The 25,654-nt window shown below is 34.5% G+C and overlaps 1 protein-coding gene across 2 annotated transcripts in view; it reads right to left on the reverse strand.

Moving 5' to 3' along the window:
- Positions 1-25,654, reverse strand: part of SOS1 (SOS Ras/Rac guanine nucleotide exchange factor 1) — a 177,510-nt gene that overhangs the window by 88,192 nt on the left and 63,664 nt on the right. For both annotated transcript variants that reach the window (XM_044663273.1, XM_044663272.1), the window contains exons 2-5: positions 11,346-11,471; positions 6,244-6,375; positions 3,356-3,520; positions 1,787-1,996 (exon numbers count right to left, since the gene is read on the reverse strand). In XM_044663273.1, coding sequence (XP_044519208.1) covers positions 1,787-1,996; positions 3,356-3,520; positions 6,244-6,375; positions 11,346-11,471 — 633 coding nt within the window. The remainder of the gene's footprint in view (positions 1-1,786; positions 1,997-3,355; positions 3,521-6,243; positions 6,376-11,345; positions 11,472-25,654) is intronic.

Below are 25,654 nucleotides of genomic sequence, written 5' to 3' on the forward strand. Positions count from 1 at the left end.
GCTCAAAGGGCTATAAAAGAATGCCTGCCCTTTGATCCAGCCATACCATTGTTGGGTTTGTACCCCAAAGAGATCATAGATAAACAGACTTGTATGAAAATATTTATAGTTGTGCTTTTTGTGGTGGCAACAAACTGGAAAATGAGGGTATGCCCTTCAATTGGGGAATGGCTGAACAAACTGTGGTATATGCGGGTGATGGAATACTATTGTGCTAAAAGGAATAATAAACTGGAGGAGTTCCAGGCGAACTGGAGAGACCTCCAGGAACAGATGCAGAGCGAAAGGAGCAGAGCCAGAAGAACATTGTACACAGAGACTGATATACTATGGTAAAATTGAATGTAATGGACCTCAGTACCAGCAGCAATGCAATGACCCAGGACAATTCTGAGGGATCTATGGTAAAGAATGCTGCCCACATTCAGAGGAAGGACTGCAGGAGAGGAAACATATAAGAAAAACAACTGCTTGAACACATGGGTCGGGGTGGACATGATTGAGGGTGTGGACTCGAAACTACCACACCAATGCAACTACCAACAATTTGGAAATTGGTCTTGATCAAGAACACATGACAAAACTAGTGGAAATGCGCATTGGCCATGGGTGGGGGGAGTGCGGGGGGTGAAGGGGAAAGGAGGAGCATGAATCATGTAACCATGTTAAAAATGAATATTAATAAATATTTGGAAAAAAAAGTGCTATAAAGAAACCTACACTGCATCAGAAGATCCAGAATGAACTTTGGGATGTAATTAATTGAACTGAAGGGAGTTGAACATATCATTTATTCTGAATGTACACTCTTATGCCAAAGGGGACTGTCCCCTAATTGGCTTTTTGTCAATGCACCTAGCAGACATTGGTTTTGCTCTCTCCCTTCTATTTCCCTCTTATCTCAAACTACTGTAGTTTCCTCTTAAAAAGTGCAATATTGTATGTACCTTTAGTAGAAGATCTTTAGAGGTAAAAGCTGATTATATTAAATGATTCATAATTTTTAATAGCAATTAATAGGAAAGATAAATGCACCATCACTGCATCCCTGGGTCGCTGCAGCACCCACCAGGGGGCGGTGGCACCCACTTTGGGAATCACTGTTCTAAGAGGTTAAATGACCTACTCAGGGTCAGTCAGTACGAGGTCAAATATGACTGATCCTATGAACTTGAGTGAAGAAGATAATGGTAGAACTATCAAAAGAAAGCAAAGTTACTGGAAAGGGTAGGTTTTAGTTGGAAGATAAATTCATTTATGGACATATTGATTTTGATGTTGTAATAAGCCACTCATATAAAGAAATCCAGGAAGTAATTGTAATTTCAGACTAGACTTCCAGGGGAGAATTTCGAGGAGTAGGAGATGGGGAAAAAAAGGATGGAGCCAGATTTTAGCGTCTTCAGTGTAGAGTTGATAGCAGATGGCATGGGAATGAATGAAATCGCCAAAGCATAGATAATAGAGAAAAGGGCCAAAGATGGATTTAGTTAACATTACTGCTTAAACAGTAGGAAAAAGATAAGGAGTTCATAAAGATAACAGAAAGTGAGACAAGATCATATGACAAAAGTCAAAGCAGGAAAGGATAAAAAAGGAAAGGAAAATTCATAGCATCAAAATCTCCAGTAAAACAGGAGGCAGTGTCACTTACTGCAAGTCAGTCTCATAATCAAAATAAAAGAATTACTATTCCTGAATATTCTATCCAAATTTAAAAGGCTTATATGAATATAAACCCCAGATTATGGTGCTTGTATTATGCTATATTTATAATAATACTTACGTGAGAAGAAAATAATTTTGAATTGGAGACAAATGGCTCTCTAAATACTTTAATAATAAGATTAAGTTCCCTTATATATTGTCGAACTTCAGCCATAAATGCCTTTACCAGGTCATAATATGTTTGTTCCCCTGAAGTGGAAGGTTCTTCATCAGTTAAAGATAATATATTTATATCTTCTACATCTTGATGGAACATATCCATCAATACCTATAATTTACAAAAATATAGAAAAGGAAATAAATTAAGGAGCTATAGTGAAATATGAAGTTAAAATTAATAAGAATTACATACATCTCAACAGATTTTTAAAGGTTCAAAAAATACAAATAAGGTGTCATGTTAAAGTGGAAAGATGAAGCTGGAGTCAGGAAAGTCAAGTCTAGGTTTTGTTAACTGCTATGAAACTTTTTGGTCTCTATGACCTTCAGCCTCCTCACTGGCCAAATGGGCAATAATAATTGTCAAAGGACTAATGTAAGGAAAGAATTTTGTAAAATGTAAAATGCAATAAACAAGATTTTTATTTTAATTAAAATTAATGTCAAAAGTAACGTAATTTTAAAGTAACCTCCAAATTTTTTATCCACTATACTTAAAGAATTGCCCTGAAAAGAGAATGAGTCATTCTCATAGTAATAATGTTAATTATTCTATTATCATCATGATTGTTGTGATACTAGTCAGTCAGCCAATAAGCATTTGTTAAGTGCTTTCTAAGTGCCAGATGTGCTATTTACTGAAGATATCAAAAAAAGGGGAAAAAATAAGTTCCTTGTCCTCAAGAAGCTCATATTCTAAAGGGGTAGACAACACAAAATTAATTTTACATATAAAATGTATACAATATTAATTGAAAGTAATCTCAGAGGGAAAGAGCTAACAGTGAAGAAGAGTTTGAGGAACAAGGGAAAGTCTCCTGATAAAGTGGGATTTGAGCTGAATGAGATTAACCTCAAATATAGCTTCACAAAGTTGTTCAGATGTTTTCAGTTGTGTCCAATTTTTTGTGACCTCATTTGGAGTTTTCTTAGCAGAGATACTGGAGGGGTTTGCCATTCCCTTCTCCAGCTCATTAAAAAAAAAAACAACAACACAAAACACTTGCCTTTTGTCATGGAATCCATACAGAACAATGGTATGGGTTAGGCAATGGGGGTTGAGACTTTCCCAGGGTCACACAGCTAGAAGTTTCTGGAGCCATAAATGAACTTACAACCTCCTGTCTAGAGGCCTAGCACTCTATTCACTGAGCTGTCCCCCTTTCCAGCTTACTTGACTGAGGAGGAAACTGCAGCAAACAAGGTTAAGTGATTTGTCCATAGTCATACAGCTAGAAAGTGTCTAAGGTCAAATTTGAATTCAGGGAAATGAATCTTCCTAACTCTAGGTCCAGCAACTCTTATCTATTGTGCCACCTAACTGACCCAGCTTCATAAATGATGATATAAAATACAAATTTAAATCCATATTAGATAGATAATATAGTTCCATCTGAATAATTCTTTCATAACTAATATTTAAAGAATTAAAAGATTATTAGTAAAAACAAACACAAATGTTTCCTACCTTATCAGCACACATTGCTACTTTAATGTCCTGTTTTGTAATTTCATAATGTCGTATATTCCGTACATAATTTCCAACCAGCTTTAAAATATCTGCAGAAATGTATTCTAATACTGCTACTATGTAAACAGAAACCTGGTGGTCAATTTTATACCCTAGAACTTCCTGTGAAATAAGAAGAGAAATATTTGTAGGGAGTTAAAGTAACATAATTTATTAGAGAAAAGTAATGGTGTGCTTCCTTTGAAGCAACCTCTATGCCCCATATCTTTAATTGAAGCCCATTTGTCTTCTAGCAATTCAAATTTTTCTTTTAATTTAACCATGAACATGTTAATACAAAATCTGGAAAAGCCAAAGAGCATCACTAATAACCTAAAGAGATATTTTAAATAAGAGTAAATTATGGTCAGAGCAGTTTTCCAATTTAGAAACATATATTGAGAAAGCTGTATATGTAAAATGATAGCAGAGAAGTTCCCATGAGAGCAATTACCCTTGTGCTCCTCAAATCAAAATATCCAACAAATAAGTTATCTGGAGATGTGATTTTTCTATTGATACACGAAATTTTCAAAATATAGATGCCTAGTATTAAATACTATACCCTCTCCTCTATACCTGGACTATACAATTTGTTAAGATAGGGAAAGTTGTTCCTGTCAAGCCGAGTCTGAGTGCATTTTTTCCCATTAAACAATGTTATAAATGGTGGTTAGATGTAACCTAAATAGTGCTGTAGTACAGTATTTCAGGTACACTGTAGGGTAAATATTCTTTGGCAGGTTAGACTGGGAACTCAACCATCATTTATTACATAATCTGCACATACTTTTTTCATTCTTTTAGTTGACTTACACTGATAGTGATTTTAGTCAATAATTCAATAAGCATTAAGTGACTACGATGTGCCAGCCACTGAGCTAAGCACTAAAGATTAAAAAAAAAAAAAAAAGACATGACAGTCCCTATTCTCAAGGAGCTCACAATCTAATAAGGAAGGCACAAACAAACAGATACATCTAGCTAAAGACAAGATAAATAAGAATTATCAGGAAAGACACCAGAATTAAGGGGGATTAGGAAAAGCTTCCAGGAGAAGTTGAAATTTTAGTTGAGAATCAAAGGAAACCAGGAACAGAGGAGGGAAAACATTCCAGGAATGAGGGTTAGCCATAGAAAACACCCAGAGCCAAGAGATGGACTGTCTTGTGTAGGGAAAAGCTAAGAAACCAGAGTTACTTGATAGAAGAGTTTGGTAGAAGTGTAAAGTATAAGAAGATTGGAAAGCAGTGGGAGGCTAGGTTATGAAAGTCTTAGAATAGCAAACAGAATTTTGTATTTGATCCTGGAGGTGACAGGGAGTCAATGGAATTTACTGAGTATAGGAGTAGTGAGGTCAGACATGAATTTTAAGTAGAAAATCACTTGGAGTACTTAAGAGACTTGAGACAGGCAGAACCATCAGTCAACTACTGCAATAGTTCAGATACAAGGTGATAAAAAAATTTAATAAAGAAATAAAGGATGGTGGCAAGAGAGAAGAAGGCATATTTAAGAGATTCTGGGGTGGGGGGCAGCTGGGTGGCTCAGTGGATTGATAGCCAGGCCTAGAGATGGGAGGTCCTAGGTTCAAATCTGGCCTCAAATATTTCCCAGCTATGTGACCCTGGGCAAGTCACTTAACCCCCATTGCCTAACCTTTACCATTCTCTTGCCTTAAAACCAATACCCACTATTGATTCTAAGATGGAAGGTAAGGGTTTTTTAAAAAAAAGAGAGAGAGAAATTAACAGGCCTTGGCAACAGCTTGGAGACAGGAATGAGAGATAGTAAGGAATCTAGGATGACACCTAGGTCGTGAGCCTGGGAAGATGGTAGTGAAAGTACATAGTGCCTGTCCCTAAACCTCCTAAAAATTCTACATATTGCTAATATAGGAATTTTTTTGGGGGTAATTTCTACCTATTTCATCAGAGAGGTTCAATAGGGAGCAAATAGAAATTTCTATACTATTTGAGATCTTAACCTTTTTTGTGTAATGGACCTCTCTGGCAGTTTGGTGTCCTTAGAATAATGTTTTAAAAATGTATAATTGAAAGAAACATTGTATTTCACTTATAGGTTAATGAAAATAAGTATGTAATTTTCCCCCATCTAAGTTCAGAGACCCCTTTAAATCTATCTAAGAGCCCCAAGTTTAAAATCCCTGGCCTTACTATCCTTAGGTGTGATTCTGAGTGGTATCTAGCTAGTTAGACTGGTCTCTTAAAGTAGTAAGACTTATAATTTTTTTTAAATGATATATTTTCTTTGGAGGAATCACTGATTTACTCATCTATTTTTAATAATTATTTATTTTTTTATTTATTCATATTAAAGCCCAAATATTATCTAACAATATCTTATTAAAAGCAGTGCAATTTTTCCTAGTATTTCTGGTGAATTATTATCTGTTCAAAAGGAAAAGTAGAAGTGAATAGGACCATAGGAATTTGTGTCTGAAAAAGCTTATAGTATTTTGAAAACAATTCCACAGTATTGGTCTTTATCTAATTTAGTAAGTCTATGATATACTTTTAGTATCTGGGTAACAATCTAGCATGCAAGGAGAAAGAACCTTCTCCCTTGAAAAGACTATTATTGATGAAGTGAGATGTGGAAAGTCCATGTAAACAATTATTCTTAGGACTTTCAATTTGTTTCATTATTAGTGCTATTAAAATACAAAAAGTTAAATGGTCAATGAATACATTCCTCTGAATCTCCAGGAAATTGTAAAGGAGGAATTTTATTCATCAAGTTATTATAACACACAGTAAAATATCTTTAAGTGCATTAGTGGTGTTTTTCTTTGCTTGAGAAATAGAAGAAGAATCCAACTTTACCTTTAATAAGGGGTGAATTTTTTCTACTGGGAGAGATAATGGATTTCTTCGCTTCCTCTTTTCATTAGCAGACTGAGCATCAGCTATCGCCCACTTATCAATTGGATGAGGAAAACTTTTTTGTACACGATCCTTGGAAAGAGGAAAATGGGAATCAAATATCAAATACACGAGATTATCAGTCACGAATGAGTGCTAGAAATAGTAATAATATATGTAGTTTTCTACTATATGTAGAAGTCTACTATATGTAGTTTTCAAGAGATCTGAATGCAAATCAAATATATATATGTCCATTAAAAAAACTACTATCAAAGGAAATGATAATTTTAAATGACAATTTATTTGATTAATTATGTAAGCAGAAGAAACAATGCCATTTTATTAAAATGATGGAAAAACTTCAGATGACTACAATAAAGGTACGTGCTGAATATAATGTTAATATGATCAAATGCTGCAATCATTTTACAAGACATTCCATTTAAAAATAGAAGAAAATAGTTATTTGTCTAAGAGTTAAATTATTTTACTAGGTAAGCTATGATATAAATTCACTTTAACATACTCAACCCAAAGGTAACAAAATACTTTACTAATTTGAACAATTTTACGAATTGCAAAATTAGAACCACTAGAGGTCACTACTACACAACAATTTCATCATACAATTAATTATAGGACTTTTCTAGTTCTCAAAGATTACTTCTGATTATAAATCTAAATAATGACTCCTTTTCTGATCTATCAAAATCTTAAAATATACCTCATATTCTGTGGAAAAGGGGGAATCAGATTGTAATGCTAAGTCTGTTGAAACTTATGAGAATTGTTGAATCTAAGAAGAAAGGCATTTTGTTCTTATTTAGGGAAAATAAAAGAAATTAGAATGTAGGGACAAAGTACTAAAATAAAACAATTTTGAAAATGTTAATTTCTGGTTTAGGTATTAGGACCATGTTGTCTTTTAAAAGGAATTTAGTAGGGTGGTTTTCCTCTAGTTTTTAGAATGACTACCATAGTATTAGAAATAATTTTTTTAAAAATTGATAAAATTCTCTTGTGAATCCATCAGGCCCAGAATTTTTTAATTTAGTAGTTCCTTTGCAGCTTGTTGAATTTCCAACTGACATTATCTTTAGTTTCTTGTTTGTATAGTTATTTGCACATTATCTCCACCTTTAGATTATAAGCAAGTTGAGAGCAGTGACTGCTTTTGGTCTCTTCTTTGTACCCTCTGTGCTTAGCATAGAACATAGTAGGCATTTTGAAACATATTTTATGACTTGACATCCTTTGACCCAGTAATATTGGTATTGGGTCTATTCCTCTAAAATAGATCAGAAAAAGAAGAAAAATTGCCATATATATATATATACACACACATATACACATACACAAAAAATATTTATGGGAGTTCTTTTTATTGTACGAAGATCTGGAAACTAAGGAGGTACCCATCACTTGGCAATAGCTAAACAAATTATGGTATATGACTGCAATGAAATATTATTGTGCTATAAGAAATGATGGAAAGAATGGTTTTGGAGAACTCTGGGAAATTTAGATGAACTGAATAGCAATAGTAAAGCAACCCCTGTTAACAGTATGTTAAAGACTTATAGAATGTAGATCAAACATGGGTGATCAAACATGACTCTGGAGAACTGATGATGAACCATGCTACTCAGTTCCTGATAGAGGCGATAAGGCAGTCAGTTTTAGACAAGTTATACTTGACTCTGTTTGTTACAAAGATTGCAGTTTTTCTTTTTTCCCTCTTTTATTAAGAGGGAAGTAATTAGGGGCAGAAGGGAGCTAGCCCTTTAGAGAGACAAAAATATAAGAAGGTACTGTGGTGAACTCCCAGAGGAGTTGAATGGAAAAGTCATGAAAAGCTGAAATTAAATGACTAAAGAATATACATAAATACTACAATTATAAATGGTGATCTACTAGGCTAATAAAGAAAGAAGAAATTAAGAGACAAAACATACTTTCATTATACATGAAAATTTTATACATACTTCAACTCCTATACATCAAAAAGGAACTGTCAAGATGTTACAGCAAGGTGTTATTTATTTATTCTTTTACTTATTTTAAATTCATTTTAATAGAAGGGTAGATCAATGGAACAGACTTGGGGTAAATGACCTCAGCAAGATAGTGTTCAATGAACCCAAAGATTTTTTTTGGGGGGGGTGTTTTGGGACAAGAACCCTCTATTTGACAAAAACTGCTGGGAAAATTGGAAAACAGTATGGGAGAGATTAGGTTTAGATCAACATCTCACCCTCTACCAAGATAAATTGAGAATAGGTAAGTGACTTAAAAATAAAGAGGGAAATTATAAGTAAATTAAGTGAACACAAAATAGTATACCTGTCAGAGCTATGGGAAAGGAAAGAATTTAAAACCAAGCAAGAGATAGAGAACATTACAAAATGTAAAATGAATAATTTTGATTACATTAAATTAAAAAGGGGTTTGCACAAATAAACCAATGCAACCAAAATTATAAAGGAAGTAACAAATGGGGAAAAAATTTTATAACAAAAACCTCTCACAAAGGCCTAATTTCTAAAAAATCAAGTGATTCCCCAATTGACAAATGGTCAAGGGACATGAACAGGCAGTTTTCAGATAAATCAAAACTATCAATAAACACATGAAAAATTGTTTTAAGTCTCTCATACTTAAAGAAATGCAAATCAAAACAATGCTAAGGTACCACTTCACACCTAGCAGATGGGCCAATATGACAGTAAAATAATGAATGTTGGAGGGATTGTGGCAAAATTGGGACATAAAAGCATTGCTAGTGGAGTTGTGAATTGATCCAACCATTCTGGAAGACAATTTGGAACTATGCACAAAGGGCTTTAAAAGACTGCCTACCCTTCGATCCAGCCATACCACTGTTGGGTTTGTACCTCAGAGATAATAAAGAAAAATATTTATACAAAAATATTTATAGCCACGCTCTTTGTGGCAGTAAAAAACTGGAACATGACGGGGTGTCCCTCAACTGGGGAATGGCTAAACAAATTGTGGTATATGATTGTGCTGTAAGGAATGATGAACTAGAAGAATCTTCAGGAACTGATGCAAAGTGAAATGAACAGAAGCAAGAGAACATTATACACAGAAAGCAAAACACTGTGGAACAATACAATGTAATGGATTTTGCTAATACAAGATAATCCCAAGGGACTTATGCTTATTAGATCTGGGAATGGGTAGGGGAAGGAAATAAAATGAAATATGTAAACGTGGAAAAATATTTTAAAATAAAAAAAATTTTAAAAAGAAAAAATCAGCTTAATAAAAAAGATTAGCAAGAACAAGTTCCACTTACAGAGAGGTTTGCCAAATAAAATTATGAAATGATTAAAGAGCACTTAATTTAAAAAATACAACCAGGATGAATGAATAAACAGAGGGGTTCAGACAATATGCAATTGAGTTATAAGATACAATAATAGATACTAAATAAAATAGAACACCAAATCAACACATTGATTAAACATTTACTGTCAATAATAATAGTAAAATACTGTTACTTTGGTCTTTACTAACAACGTGCTGACAACTATATATAAACAAGATGTCTAGAGTGTAAATGGGGAGATATTCTCAGAAAGAAGGGACTAGCACTATAGAACATCAGGAAAGGCTTCTTAAAGGTAGCATTTGAACTGAGACACAAAGGAAGCCAGGAGGTAGAGAAAAGTTAAGACTATCCCAAGTACAGGGGACATCCAGTTATGATTCTCCAATACGGAGGTGGAATATTGTGTTCAAAGAATAGCACTTAAATTGGGAGATTATATTCATATAAAGGTACTACAGAGTTCATACACTTAGAAGTAGAATATTTGTGGGTGATTGCTAGAAGCAGGGTAAGATCATCTCTCTAGATGTAGATGAGATGGTGTGGTAATTAAGAGGTCACTGGCACATTTGGAGAAAGAAGCTTCAATGGTATTAGTTGGTCAGTCAACAAATACCTATTAAATACCTAGCAGGTGCTAGACATTGTGCTAAAAAGTAGAGAAAGGAATAAAGCTATCTCTGCCTTCAAGGAGCTCACATTCTAATGATGGAAACAACATGCAAATAGCTATTTTCATACAAGATCCATAAAGTAAAAATAGAAAGCAAATTCTGAGGGTTATGGGCTAGGGGAAGAGCCAGTAGAAAAGGCCTCTTGCAGAACATGGATTTGTACTATCTTGAAGGAAAAGGTCTGAGGAGGAGAACACTGGGCTCAGATTCAGGAAGTTGGAGATGAAATTTATTATTGAGGAAATGGGAAGGCTTTACGAGAATCACTTTGGTAGCTGAGTAGAAGATAGATTAGATGGGAAGAAACTTGAGTCAGGGGGACCAAACAGAAGAGTACTGCAATAATCCAGATGAAAAGTGATGAAGTATATATACTGAAGTAGCAGATGTATGAGTAGAGACATGGGAACATTATAGGTGATGTTCTGAAGCTACAAAATCTGCAATAGCCTTTAAATATGGGGTGAATTTAAATGAGGGCTGGGGTGGGGGAAAACAGGGGTCATGTAACACTAAGGTTGCAAGCAGCCTAGGTGAGTAGGAAGATGATGGTACCCTCAACAATAACAGGGCAGTTCAGTGGAGTTGGAATTTGGGAAAGTTTGGTAAATTCTATTTAGTTTCCTCACATTTAGAAAATGAAGGAGTTAGACTAGATGATCACAAAGGTTCCTTTAAGCTCTAAAATCCTGACTAAACTATCTGAATTGGATATGAGGAAAATTAAAGATGTTGTTTTAGTTATCCAATTATCTTTTGGACTTAGGTTCACATAAGGAATAAAGGTATTACATTTGAAGAATTCAGTTAGAAATGGGGAAGAACTTTTTGAATAAAGGGGAATTAAGGTTATGGAAACTGTAGTTCTAATTCTGAATTGCTGAGATGTATTCCAACTAAAATAGTCAGCAAAACATTTATTATTTTATAATATTGTACATTTTTATGAAGAGCCAATTTAATTCCCTAGTGGCATTACAACACCACAAACATAGAGATTACATATGCTAACATATGAAAAATTATCATACCTCAACATCTAAAACGCTTCGGGGTTGAGCTTGGCACAGCATACTTAACAGCTGTAGAATTAACTCTTCGACGTATTGGAGAGCATCCTCATTTGATGCAAGTGTAGGATGGACTTGCATCTGCACCTACAACCACAAAGAAATGTAATTAAGCTGAGTTTTTTCTAGTCACTGTTCACGGTATGCTATAACTGAAATTGGCAAATCATAAAAATAAGTTTTAATTAAAAATGTGAAATTGCATACATAAAATGATATTACAAGATAGTTAATTTTGACATTAGGTTTTAAAATTTAAAAATAAATTAAAGCAAATACATGCTTTCTCTAATACACACTTGACTTGAATTTATACTCACGACATACATGTATATGTTAGCTTGCCTTTTAGAATATAAAACCCTAAAGAGTGGGTAATATTTCCATCTTCATCTTGGAATCCCCAGTGCTGAATACAATTCCTCCAAATTACTAAGTGCTTAATAAATATTTGCCAATTGTCTTTCTAAATTATCCCCTCGAATACTAGTTCATCTTTTGTTATCTTGCCAATGTGCTAAGTGTGGGGTGAAGCCTTAGTTTTTGCTTGTTTTGCATTTCTCTTATTAGTGATTTCACATAGTGGCTAACAGTTTGTAGTTCTTTGTTTGGCTTTTAAAGCCCTTCCATAACTTGGGTCCTTCTTCCCTTTCCAATCTTCTTTAATACCTTTCTCCCCTCCAACTACTGTATAATCCAATAACACTTGACTGTTCCTTTAACAAGACACTACCTCTAGACTGGTTGTCTCCCATGGCTGGAATTAACTCTTTCTCCTCATCTCTGCCTCCCAGCTAAAAAATCTCATTTTCTACAAGAAGCCTTTCCTTAGTGCCTTTTGTCTGTTGATCATCTCTAGTTTACCCTGGACACAGCTTGTTTGTATGTTGTCTGTCCCATTAGACTGGGAGCTTGCTGAAAGTAAGGTCTGTCTTTTACCTTTCTTTGTAGCTATGGTGCTCAGCACTGGCACACAGTAACATGTTTAAGGAGTTAACAACTGAGTGATTGGAATTACAGATTAGCTCTGTGACTCCAGATAAGGCATTTAGCCTACCAGTGCTTCAGATAATTCTCTACCTCAATGACTTTCCTATAGCAATGAAATCCCAGGTCCCAATTCCCTTCTTATACTCCCCACTTATATATAAATGCACAGGGTATTCAGGGAAGCCTAGCAACTCTGCTGTGAGGGCTTGCTGAGCTCTTTTTTCAGAGCTACTTTCCTCCTTGGAGGTCTACCTGACACCCAGTTCTCCCAGTGGCTCCAAGAAGCTGCAGCATGTACACTGCCCACATCGTGGTAAACTGTCTCAGCAGATGGGCTAAACCAGGTTGAGTGTATCCATCAAGCCTCAGACCTACTGGTGAGTTAGGAGGGTGTCTATCCTAGCCATGTGAAGACCTTCCCATCCCCCCACCCCTCGACACCAGTGGAATGCATGGATAAGAACAATTTGTTCCAGAAGCCATGAAGGTCATGGAAGCTGGTGCTATAGAGTGTTTAGCATTTGGTTAGACACTGAAGAAGCCACAGTCATCCATTACATCCTGGGGTATCACTTTTGTCCTGCCATTGGACTTCAACGACAATAGAAGAGACTGAGGCTTTGGATGACACTGTCTCACTTAAATCCAATTTATGTACTAGTCAGAAGATGTCACCAGTAATGTCATTTTGGTCCTCTTCAAGTAGAAAGGACAACAACTTCTTCCCATCCTCATATCTAAACTCAATTTCAAGTCATTTCAGAACTTCATGAGTAGAACTCACCTGACCACAAATCTATCTGCCTCAGTTTCTCAGCTTTAAAATGGGATTAAAAAGTTCCTACCTTCTATGGTTGTTGTGACAATAAAATGAATTAATATTTAAAGATGCTTTGCAAACTTTAATGGGCTATGTGATCATTAGCTATTAATACACTATTGTAATGTTAGGTACTTGGGATCCAGTTTGCAGTAGATGTGCATTTCTGCTGCATAAAGTTTTTTTTTGTAAATATGATATTAAAATCTGGTTTCTAATAGACAATACTCCATACAATTCCTGCTATGACTCACACTTATATTATGTTTTATGGTGTACAAAGTTCTTTCATCACAATAAACAAGCTGAGATATGCATTTACATTATTACCTCCATTTTACAAATAAAAGAATTGAAACTCTAAAAGGTTAAGTGACTTGCCCATAATGATAAAGCTAGCTAGTCTCAGAGCAACATCTCCCTCACCCTTCAAAGATTTCTCTTCCCCTATAGAAACATTCATCAACAGAATCCCTTTCCATTTCAATTCTTTCCTCCTTCTCCTCACCCATGCCCCTGAAGAGAGCTGATCATATACCTCTCACAACTATAAGAGATATATTCTTAACTCAATAAGAGATAGAATCAATTATAGAAGACAAAATAGGCAACCATGATTACATGAAACTGAAAAGCTTCTGCCCAGAAAAGAATTAACACTTAGGATAAGAAGAAATGAATGGGAAAAATATTTACATCTAATTTCACTGATATGGGTTTGATATCAGATACATAAACAATTAATATGCATATACTAATAGTAGCCACTCCCCAACAGATAAGTGGTCAAAGGATAAAAATTAACAGTTCTTAAAATTGTAAAATATTTCCACCTACATGAAATAGTGCTCCAGATCACTAATGATAAGAAAAATCAAATCAAAACAACCTTGAGGTTTTACTTTATACCTGCAAAGTGCCAACGACAACAAAAATGGCAATTCTGGAATGGTTGTGGAATATCAGGAATACTATACAGTTGGTGGAACTGTGAAATGGTATGATGACCATTTGGGAAAGCAATTTGGATTATGCAAATAAAGTGATTAAAATGTCCATGCCCTTTGAATCTGAGACCCCAAAGGAAGGAACTTATTAAAGTCCCCCTTATACAACAAAATGAAAGCGTTTTTGTGATAGCAATGAATTAGAAACAAAGAAGATGCTTTTGGGGGGATGGCTAATTGGAAAATGGCTAAACAAACTGTGTTACATGAATGTAATGAAATATTACTGGGTTATAAAAAAATGATGCTTGTGATGAATACAGAGAAGCATGAAAAAATCTAGATGAACTGATGGAGAGCAAAGTAAGCAGAGTTAATAATAATAGTAACAATAAAAACAACAATAGCTAACATTTATATAGTGCTTAATATGTGCCAGGCCTTGTGCTATATACTTCACAATTATCTCATTTGATTTCACAACAATCTTGGGAAGAAGGTACTATAGTTATCCCTCTTTTAGAGTTGAGGAAACTGAGGCATGAGAGGTTAAGTGACTTGCCCAGGGTCACATAGCTAGGAAGTATCTGAGCCCAGATTAGTTTTCCTGAGTCTAAGCCCAGCACCTATCCACTGAGTCATCTCACTGCTCCAACAACATATACATGACTAAATGTATAAATGGGAAGATCAACTACACATCAAAGAAATCAAAAGTGAATGAAACAAAATTACAGATCAAGACTCAAACCAATATGAGGACACCCCCAAACTAACTCTTTGTGGAAGTAGAAGGGGTACAGGAGCTACACTTTGCACATATTCAGATTTGGAAAATGCTGTTATTGACTATTTGTGCTGCTTTCCCCATCTTTTTAAAAAAATATTATTTTTAATATGAAATGATTCTCTGGGAATGGGAAGATTGGCTTAACTATGATGACAAGAAACAGAAGATAACAAGAAAGTTTTTCTTGGAAAAAAGATATAAAAATATCAAAATTCTAGAGTCTTAAAAGAATTTAGAGGCCATCTAGGCCAAGCCCATCATTTTGCAAATGGGGAAACTGAGGCCAAAGGTTAAGTGATTTGCCCAGATGAGCAAGGTAGTAAACATCGGAGATGGAATCTCAACCCATGTTCTCTGAATTTAGAGCCAATTTTCTTTCCACATAGAATGAAATGAAAATCCTTGATAAAGAATGTAACCAGATAATAGAAAGCTTATTTGTAAAATAGATAAAAATAATTTTCAACTTTATGTTAACCTAATTTTAGCTTCTTCTATGGTAATCTATGCAGTGGAGCAGGGATTCTTAACCAGCTGGCTAAGAATTTAATTTTTTAAAATAACTGTACTGGTTTCTTTTGTAATCTAATGTATTTTATTTTATGCATTTAAAAACATTATTCTGAGAAGGACTCCATAGGCTTCATCAGACTGCCAAAGGAGTCTGTGACACAAAAGAGATGAATAATTCCTGCTATCTAAGTATTTCTAATAGGGGTTATAAAAGTATAGAGCAGGGTGATTTGGCTAGACCTTTGTGCATTATTTGAAAAATCAAAAGAATTACTAAATGTGCATGTGTCAACTTCTAGCTGTGAGAGACATATGAATCCTTTAAGTGTACTTAGGAATCCCTTGGGTAAGCAGGATAAGAAATTACTATGTTGAATTCTAATGAAACTTTAATAGTCTTTTTTATCTAATGGCTCTCTTAAGAATGATTTGAAAAGCTTCTAGATGCAACTTCGTCTGGGTGGGCTCCAGATCAGTATTTGATTAAGCCACAGATATAAAAGAAAGATTCCAAACTGAATCTGGTAGAATTAAGAGCTATATATCTAATAAAAAACAAAATATTCAAATGCTCTAATTTGGTCTCAGGATGATTCTTTAGTAAACTGGTCAATGTTCTAAAACTTAATTATATCTTTGAAGAATAAACAATGGAAAAATTAGCTTTTTATAATAAGCAAAACAAACATCTTAGAGGCAATTTCTTTGCCAAAGTTTTCCTAAACTATCAACAAATGAACAAAATTTTTCTCTTTCCCCTATTTTGGTAACCTGGGAGGATCTGCTGACTTGCCATTTGGTCTAGAGAAAAAAGAAACTATTTTTATTGTGTTTCCTGGATAAGAAGTGTTTCTACCCTATAGTAGTAGATATAGCTTTAAATGGTGACCAAAAACAAATTCAAGTTTTAATTAATAAAGTAGTTTTCAAAAAGAAAGTTACTTAACTTATTTAATTAAAATTAATTATAGGTGGGATACTTATGGCTATACTTACTATACATGCATGTACCAACTCCAACTTGAGATTAAAAAAAATTCAAAATTAATTTCCATTGCATGATAAGCAATTCATTTATATAGTCTTTTATGGTTAGGTTTTACATAAATTATTTGAGCCTGACAATAGCTTAGTAAGATAGTAAAAATTAAGCATCATCTCCACTTAAGAAATTAAAAAATTGAGAAATTAAAAAATATGAGCTATATGACTTGACCACAGTCCCTAGGCAAGTAATAAGCTAGAAAAACAATCCATGTTTTCTGAATCCAAGCCCATTGTTGTTCATATCAGATTTTCTCAAATTAATTTGACCACTTTGGAATTTAAGGAATAAAAACAATACACAAATACTGATCAAGAGTTTGGGGGTATTTAATCTTCTTGGAAAAAGGAAAGTTAAGTGAAAATTTGACAAATCTGGAATTAACCAGAGGAAATTAAGCATAACAAGTGCCATATTTTTTATGGTAGATTTTAAAATTATTATTCCTATGAGGAAAATACTTCTAGAATATTTATTCAAGGACTCTATAAATGTTGCATAGGACACCAAGATTCCAAGAGTCTTAATTTGAAAAATGCTATAAATCATTTGCTAGATCTACAGAATTTCTATCACTATATTATGTTTTTAAAGTTTAATTTTAGAAAGCACACTGCTGAGAAGTTGTGTACATTTTTAAAAAAAGATTTGTATATAAAAAAGCAATGGAATTACATTTGGAAATACAAAAATAAGTTGTTAACGTTAAATTTTTTTTTAAATCGTCACTTCATTATTTCACTTTCCCTATTCAATCTAAGATATGTAGGTGACACACAAAGAGGACTATTAAATTATAGGAAATTAATCAAATAAATATAAATTTGATTAAATTTTAAACTTTGAGCAGATTTTCAACTATGCATTAAGAATGACAACTCCCACTCCTCACAGCCAAGGTTCACTAAATCCATCCAGCCTTAGACATGCTTTGCATTTTCTATTTTCTATTTGACAACCTTTCCCACTCTCACAAGCACCAGAACTATGATCAATCAAGAAGCATTTTATTAAGCCCCTCTGTGCCTCCCTGTTCTTTGCCCTGGAGATATAAAGAGAAAAAAAAAAAGGCCTAAGAGTTTACATTCTAATTTGGAGTGAAGAAGGGAAGCAAATCAGTACTGTTACTGTATTTTAATACCAAAGTATTAGAAAGGATATGTCAATCAACTCTCCTAAGTCTCCACTCACGATCACAGGGACTTTCCAAACCATAATACCACAGCTACCAACACTCAATATATGTTTTTTCCAGAGGTGTACTGAGCCAGCTCAAGCCCAGAGCTGACTGTTAAATTTTCAGTATGAGCATTTATACCAGAAATCTGTAAATACTACAAATCATGGCTTTAAAAAAATGTTTTGTTGACTGTCCAAGGTCAGGTTTTAAACTCAAATTGAAATGATCCTTGAAACCACAAATTAATATTATCTATGTTTTATTGAATTATTTATTTATCTTGTTAAACATTTCCCAATTAAATTTTAATCTGGTCCAGGCAGCACTTGGGAGTGGCTCTCAGGATGACCTCTAGTCTAGACTTATGGAAATAAGCATTTATATAGAGCCTACTATGTGTGAGGAACTGCTAAAACCTTTAAAAATTTTATCTCATTTAGTAACAAATCTATAAGATAGGTGTTGTTATACCTATTTTACAGTTGAGAAAACTGAGGCAAACAAAGATTAAATGATTGTCCTAGAGACACAGTTTGTAGGTGTCTGAGACCCAATTGGAACCCAGGTCAGTCCTCTTGATTCTAGGCCTAGCTCACTATCCATTGTGCCATTTAGCTGCCTCAAGAAAGCTAAGAAGAAAATGTTAATAATGTAGATGGAAACCTAAAAGTAAGTCCTTTATACATTGTTTTTGGAAAGCCTGTAGTTAGCTAATAAGCTAACACTTATTAGCATATTCTTGGTTGTTTCCCCCAATAGAATACAAACTGAAGGGCATTAACTTTCACTTTATTTCTATCTTTAGTACTTAGCACACATTAATGATTAAATTATGAGTTCCTTGAGTAAAGGGACTATGTTTTTTCATTTTTTTGCATTTCTGGTCCTTAGTTAGCAACGTGTCTGTCAAGCAATAGGCACTTAAGTACATTTTCATTCATTTATGACATTGACATATAAATGTCATAACCTTTGCATTTTATTTTAAACTTAACATTAAAATACCAAAATAATTATTCACAAAACCAAACACAAATATCAAAAAATGTTAAAATTAATCCACCCCTTCAATTCTAACAAATTTTTAAATGACAAATAGTACTCGTACGGTGAGTAGGCATTGCTGCAGCCTACTCCACAGGACTTTTTCTGCAATGCCACAGAAACTTCTACATCCTAGAAGCTCACTCCATCCCTGGACTGATCACATCAGAAGTATTCTCTGCCCCATGGCCTCTCTCTCTGATTAGCTAGTTCCACCTAGAACTTCTAATTTAAGAAGGAGGCCCAGGGCATTTATGTCTTCATGGCTCTTTGGCTGCACTGCTCCTCTCCATGCACAGAACTCCTTTATATATGTTGTCTTTCCCTATTAGAATGTAAGGTTCTTGAGAGAAGAGAAAGGATTGCTTTTCTTTCTGCTTATATTTGTATTCCCAGGCCTTAGCAAAGTATCTGTCATATAGCAAGCATTTAATAAAGACTTGTTAATATTAGACAAGTTATTTTCAAAAATTGAGAAGCACCCTATCAGATTTGTTTTGTGACACAAATATAGTCCTGATACTTAAACTAGGAACAGATAAAGCACAGAACAGACTAATATTATCAATATCATTAATGAATATCAATAGAAAATTTTTAAAGAAAATTCTATTATACTATAGCAATTCAATATACTGAAAAACAGAAACTATTGAGGAAAAGAATCCTTATTTAATAAAAATTGCAGGGGACACTAGCAATCAAACCACAAAAATGAAACTTGAATCACCATGTGACATCATATTATATTATACATTTTAAATGAATCACTATTGTTATAGTGATTCTAGGGACTGAATTAATTGGGAGTATTGAGTCCTACTGGGATACCAAGATATAATAGTGAACCCAAAAGATCAAACCCCAATGCAGCTGATGTTAAGAGAAGAAAGTGTAGAATCTGCTTACTACAATCCCCAGATGGATAACAGTAGCCCAGGGCTAAACCAAAGTAAGGAATCAGCTGATAATCAAATTCAGCTAATCCTTCTCCAACTGAAGCCCTATAAGTTTGATGTTGATGGCTATATCCCTTTACTTAATTCAATTAATTAAATAAAGTGCTTATTTGATCTATAAGGATTAATTAGTTTGAGCTGTCTAACTGCTAATTTGTTCTTAGAAGTTGATTAAAGGTATATTGAAATAATCCCTTTCCTAAGTTGTCACAGGACACAGTCAACAGAAGCCCACTAGATCTTTGAGACTCACAGGTAAGTTATTTCTTATAAGATAATTTAATAGTTGCTAAGATTAGGGAAAGGGAAACTGGGTAATTGATGGAAAGTGGGAATTGGGAATCCTAAATAATCTAGATGGATAGATTGATGTTGAATCTTCACTTGATATTATTGATCAAGGATCTTGGTTGGCTGACAGGCCTCAGTCCTGAGTCAAGGTTGACTCTGCTGAATGATAGTTGTCTTTGCAGATCTTGGTGTTTATAAATTAAGAAACAGAGATTGATGGAACACAGCTGTATCAGTATGAAAGCTGAAGCTGTTTGTAAAAGAGTATAGACTAGTGATTCCCAAAGTAGGCGCTACCATCCCCTGGTGGGTGCTGCAGTGATCTAGGGGAGGTGATGGCCATGGGTGCATTTATCTTTCCTATTAATTGCTATTAAAATTTTTTTAGAAATTAATTTCCAGGGGGCTAAGTAATATTTTTTTTGGAAAGGGGGCGGTAGGCCAAAAAAGTGTGGGAACAATTGGTATAGACTATTGCCTAAATCCTATCCACCCTCACCTAAATATCTCCAACTGAGACCAAGATGAGTTCAGACTGTTCCTTTTATACCCACCCCTAACTGCCTTGGCTCATGCCAGGCTCATGCCAAGCTCAGTCCATTCTGTATTCTAAGTAGATAACTGTCCATCATCCTTGACTCAACATTGCTGCCAAATATTTTCTTATACTATAAAACATAAAGAGAAGTAGATCACCTGTTTCTTACAGCTATGGGAAGACAATATATTCTTAACCAAACAATGGGCAGACAATTATGAAAGATGAAATTGATAACTTTGATTAAATGAAACTGAAAAGTTCTACACAATCAAAATTAATGCAGATTGGGGTAAGAACAGCAGTGGTCAAGTGAAAAGTTTTGAATCAAATTTCTCAGATAAGGGTTTCTTATCAAAAACATATAAACATCAACGAATATACATAAAAGCACAATTCATTCCCCAATAGATAAGTGGTCAAAGGATATGAAAAAAAAAAAGAATTCTTAAAAGAAGAATTGCAAACATGAAAAAATGCTTGAAATCACAAAGAGATGAAAATCAAAATAAGCCTGATATTTAACCTCACATCCTGCAAAAAAACAGTAATAGGCACAACTGGTGTATTGTTGGTGGAACTGTGAATCAATACAACTATTCTGGAAAGCAATTTGGTTATGTAAATAAAGTGATTGCAATGTCCATATCCTTTATATTAGACTGTGAGCTCCTTGAAGGCAGGGACTATCTTTGTCTTTATCTCTAATTCCAGTGCTTGGCACTGTGCCTGGCACATGAAAAGAGCAAAATAAGTATTTATTGACTGCTGGACCCATAGATAGTACTACTAGGCTTATCTTCCAAGGAGGTCATTGATAAGACGGTCTTCATATACAATGAAATATTATTTTTTGTGATAGCAAAGAATTGGTCCAATGATCAGGAGTGGTTAGACAAACTGTAGTACATAAATGTAACTACTTACATTCACAGCACTTGTGGTGTAAGAAATGATCAATGTGATGAATACAGAGAAGCCTGGAGAGATCTATAAGAACCTATGCAGAGTAGAGTTAAATAGAGACAGGAAACAACATACACAAAGACCACAATAATGTAAATGGAAAGAACAACCACAACCACAAACATCCAGGCACACATAAACACACAAATCAAAAGTGAATGTTGCCAAATTACAAAGAACAAACATGGTTTGAAAGAAGAGACATGAAAATACATTCCCACCTTACCCTTTCCCAGAGGAAGGAGTGTTACACAAGTGTTTCACACTGTACATATTCAGACTATATTCTGCTATACTGATGATCTATACTGATTTTTTTTCCCTTTTTCTTTTTTTTTTTTTTTTGTCAATTTGTAAAATTTATTAAGTACCTGGTAAGTGCTAGGGGAATAAAAAAGCAACACACAGTCCTTGTCCTCAATGAGCTTATAATTTAATGGGGGAAACAACATGCAAGCAAATATAAACAAAGCAAGCTAATAAGGGATAAATAGGAAGTAATTATCAGAGGGAAGGCATTAGAATTAAAGAGGGCTAAGGAAGTCTTCCAGTAAAAGAAGGGATTTTAGTTGGGAAGTTAGGGAGGATTAGAGGCAGCTAAGTACTGCAGTGGACAGAATGCTGAGGTTGGAGTCTAGAAGACTTGAGTTCAAGTCCAGCCTCAGATATTACTTGCTATGTAACCCCTGGCCGAGTTACCTAATCTCTGTTTGCCTCAAATTTCTTCATCTGCAAAATGGGGACAATAACATCACCTGCCTGACAGGGTTGTTGTGGTAATGAAAGGAGATAATATTTGTAAAGAGATTAGCACAATGCCTGGCACATATTTGGTGCTATATAAATGCTTATCCCCTTTCCATTCTCATTTCTTTTTCTTTAAAAAATACTGTTGGTGCTATGAAAACACTAAAAGACATCAATGAAACTTTATTTATTTTATTTTAAAACCCTTATCTTCTGTCTTATTGGTTCTAAGGCAGAAGGGTGGTAAGGGCTAGACAATGGGGGTCAAGTGACTTGCCCAGAATCACACAGCTAAGAAGTGTTGGAGACCAGATTTGAACCCAGGACCTCTGGACTCTAAGGACTGGCTTTGATTCCACTGAGCCACCCAGCTGCCCCCAATGAAACTTATTTTTAAAATATTATTTCCCCTCCCTCATTTTTTAAAAATGAAAACAACATCAAAACTAATATCAAAGCTTGCTCATACTTCCGTTTACATCTCGTAATAGCCTGGACATTTCTATTATAAGTAGATAGTTCCATGACTGGAACAAATCCTAGGAACTTGTGTGGTTCCCAATTTACAAATGCTCAAATTAAACACTCATGCAGATGAAGAGATATTGCCAAACCTATAATACCTCCCAAACCCCAGTGCTGTGAAAGTTTCTAAAACCCCTACCCAGCTCAAAGGCCATTGCTGAAGAGCTTGATTCTACTGTAACTTTCCCTAAAGTAGCCCTAGGGGGCTGTTCTGTTATTTTAATCTATGCCAAACTTTCCTAGACTGTTAGTGTTAAACCTTGCTAGTTTAGTACTCAGTGGTCCAGGATGGCTATTAATCAGTTCAGTTAGTTTTAAATAGGCTTTTGTGGACTAGCTTGAGAATCTAATCATCATTTATAGCATTATCACTATAAGAAAACACATTCCAAAAAACTGACTCACCAACTTTTAAGGGAATGCAGTTCATTAAATAAGTCAATTGTATGTTTTCTGACAATAATCTTAAGTATCCCTAATACTTTTATTCTGTGAAAACTGTATTATGTAGTTCTCAATGCTGTAATCCTATAAAAGAATTTAAGATAGTACTGGGCCCAGTACATTGTAGAATGTAGGAGGTCAGTGCAAGGTTTGTGCTTGATTAAAAATAAGGCTGAAATCACAGTAGGGTTGTTATCACAATATTAGACTCCCATATAATACCTTTAAAAAAATTTCTCAGGGACAGCTAGGTGGTTAAGTGGATAGAGAGCCAGGTCTGGAGGTGAAAGGTCCTGGTTTGAAATCTGGCCTCAGGCACTTCCTTGTTGTATGACCCTGAATAAGTCACTTAACCTCCACTGTATAACCCTTATGCCTCTTCTGCCTTGGAACCAATATAGTATTGATTCTAAGATAGAAAGTAAGGTTTGTTTGGGTTTTTTAAATTACTCAGTAGAAATATCTTCTGAAAATTTGACATCTAGGTATATAAATTTTTGACTGAATACAATATGTTCCAGTATATACTATAGTTATTTAGAAATCAAGAAAATTATTCAACAGTGTAGAGGGGGGGAAAGACAACATAGCATATTTCAGAATTAGAAAGGACGTCAGGTCACAGGGCCAACCTATATTTGGGAAAGAATTCCCTCTATAACATCCACAAGGAATCTCCAAACTTTACATGGATAGAAATGATTTTAATTTTTCTGTATTACTGAGACCAACAAAGGGTAATTGTGGGAAGATTCCTGGAGTTGAGATGAGATAGGATAGGGAAACGGTAGACTAAGTACTAATTGTCACCATCCTGACTGATGAAGTAAAGTTACTTCATACTCTTTTAATATATGGAAATGATAATTGGAAAAATGTCTCACATATAAAAGGCATTTAATGTTGTATTGAACTAAATCAAAACCAATACTAAAAGACCTAATTTTTTTTTTTTAACCCTTGTATTTCGGTGTATTGTCTCATAGGTGGAAGATTGGTAAGGGTGGGCAATGGGGGTCAAGTGACTTGCCCAGGGTCACACAGCTGGGAAGTGGCTGAGGCCGGGTTTGAACCTAGGACCTCCTGTCTCTAGGCCTGACTCTCACTCCACTGAGCTACCCAGCTGCCCCTAAAAGACCTAATTTAAATGCCAAGAAAAGCATAAAGGTTAGGTTTTGGCTTACTTATGTTATAAAAAGCTCATACAAATGTCAAACAAAGATTTGATAAAATAGGAAATGGATTCACCTCCAGAAACCTTAAAGTTAAGGATTCTGTATTATATATAGTTTAAGTAATGTTCCCATATGTTCATTTGTATCTATGCAGATGACTTCTAAATCTTTAAAACCAGTTGTTCTCTCTCCTGAGCTCTAGTCCCACATCTCCAACTGATTATTATATATGTAAATGTATAAACTTTAGGTGTCTCAAACTCAATTTATCTGAAACCTAAGTCATTTTCTTCCCCATATACCCAGTACTCCCCTCTTTCAAATTTCCCCGTTTCTCACCATTTAAAATCACCCTAGACAATATAAAATACTTAGGAATCTATCTACCAAAAAAAACACAGGAATTATACGAAAACAACTACAAAACACTTTCCAAACAATTGGAAAAACATTGATTGTTCATGGGTAGGATGAGCTAATATAATAAAAATGACCATTCTACCCAAATTAATTTACCTATTTAGCACTATGCCTATCAAACTACCAAAAAACTTTTTTACTGAATTAGGAAAAACTATAACAAAGTTCTTCTAGAATAAAAAAAGATCAAGAATATCAAGGGAAATAATAAAAAAAAAATTGTGAAAGAAGGGGGCCTAGCAGTACCAGATATTAAACTGTATTATAAAGCAGCGGTCATCAAAATGGTATGGTACTGGCTAAGAGACAGAAGGGAGAATCAGTGGAATAGACTTGGGGTAAGTGACATCAGCAAGACAGTGTATGATAAACCCAAAGAGCCCAACTTTTGGGACAAAAATCCACTATTTGACAAAAACTGTTGGGAAATTTTGAAAACAATATGGGAGAGATTAGGTTTAGATCAACATCTCACACCCTACACCAAGATAAATTCAGAATGGGTGAATGACTTGAATATAAATAGAGAAACTATAAATAAGTTAAGTGAACATAGACTTGTTTATCTGTCAGATCTCTGGGAAAGAAAAGATTTTAAAATCAAGCAAGAGTCAGAGAAAATTACAAAATGTAAAATAAATTATTTTGATTATATCAAACTAAAAAGCTTTTGTACAAACAAAAACAACGTAGCCAAAATCAGAAGGGAAACAACAAATTGGGAAAAAATCTTTATAACAAAAACTCTGACATGGGGTCTAATTATTCAAATATACGAGTTAAACCAATTGTATAAAAAAATCAAGCCATTCCCCAATTGATAAATGGGCAAGAGACATGAATAGGCAATTTTCAGGTAAAGAAATCAAAAGTACC

This window comes from Gracilinanus agilis, chromosome 2, assembly GCF_016433145.1.
Source record: "Gracilinanus agilis isolate LMUSP501 chromosome 2, AgileGrace, whole genome shotgun sequence".
NCBI lineage: Eukaryota > Metazoa > Chordata > Mammalia > Didelphimorphia > Didelphidae > Gracilinanus > Gracilinanus agilis.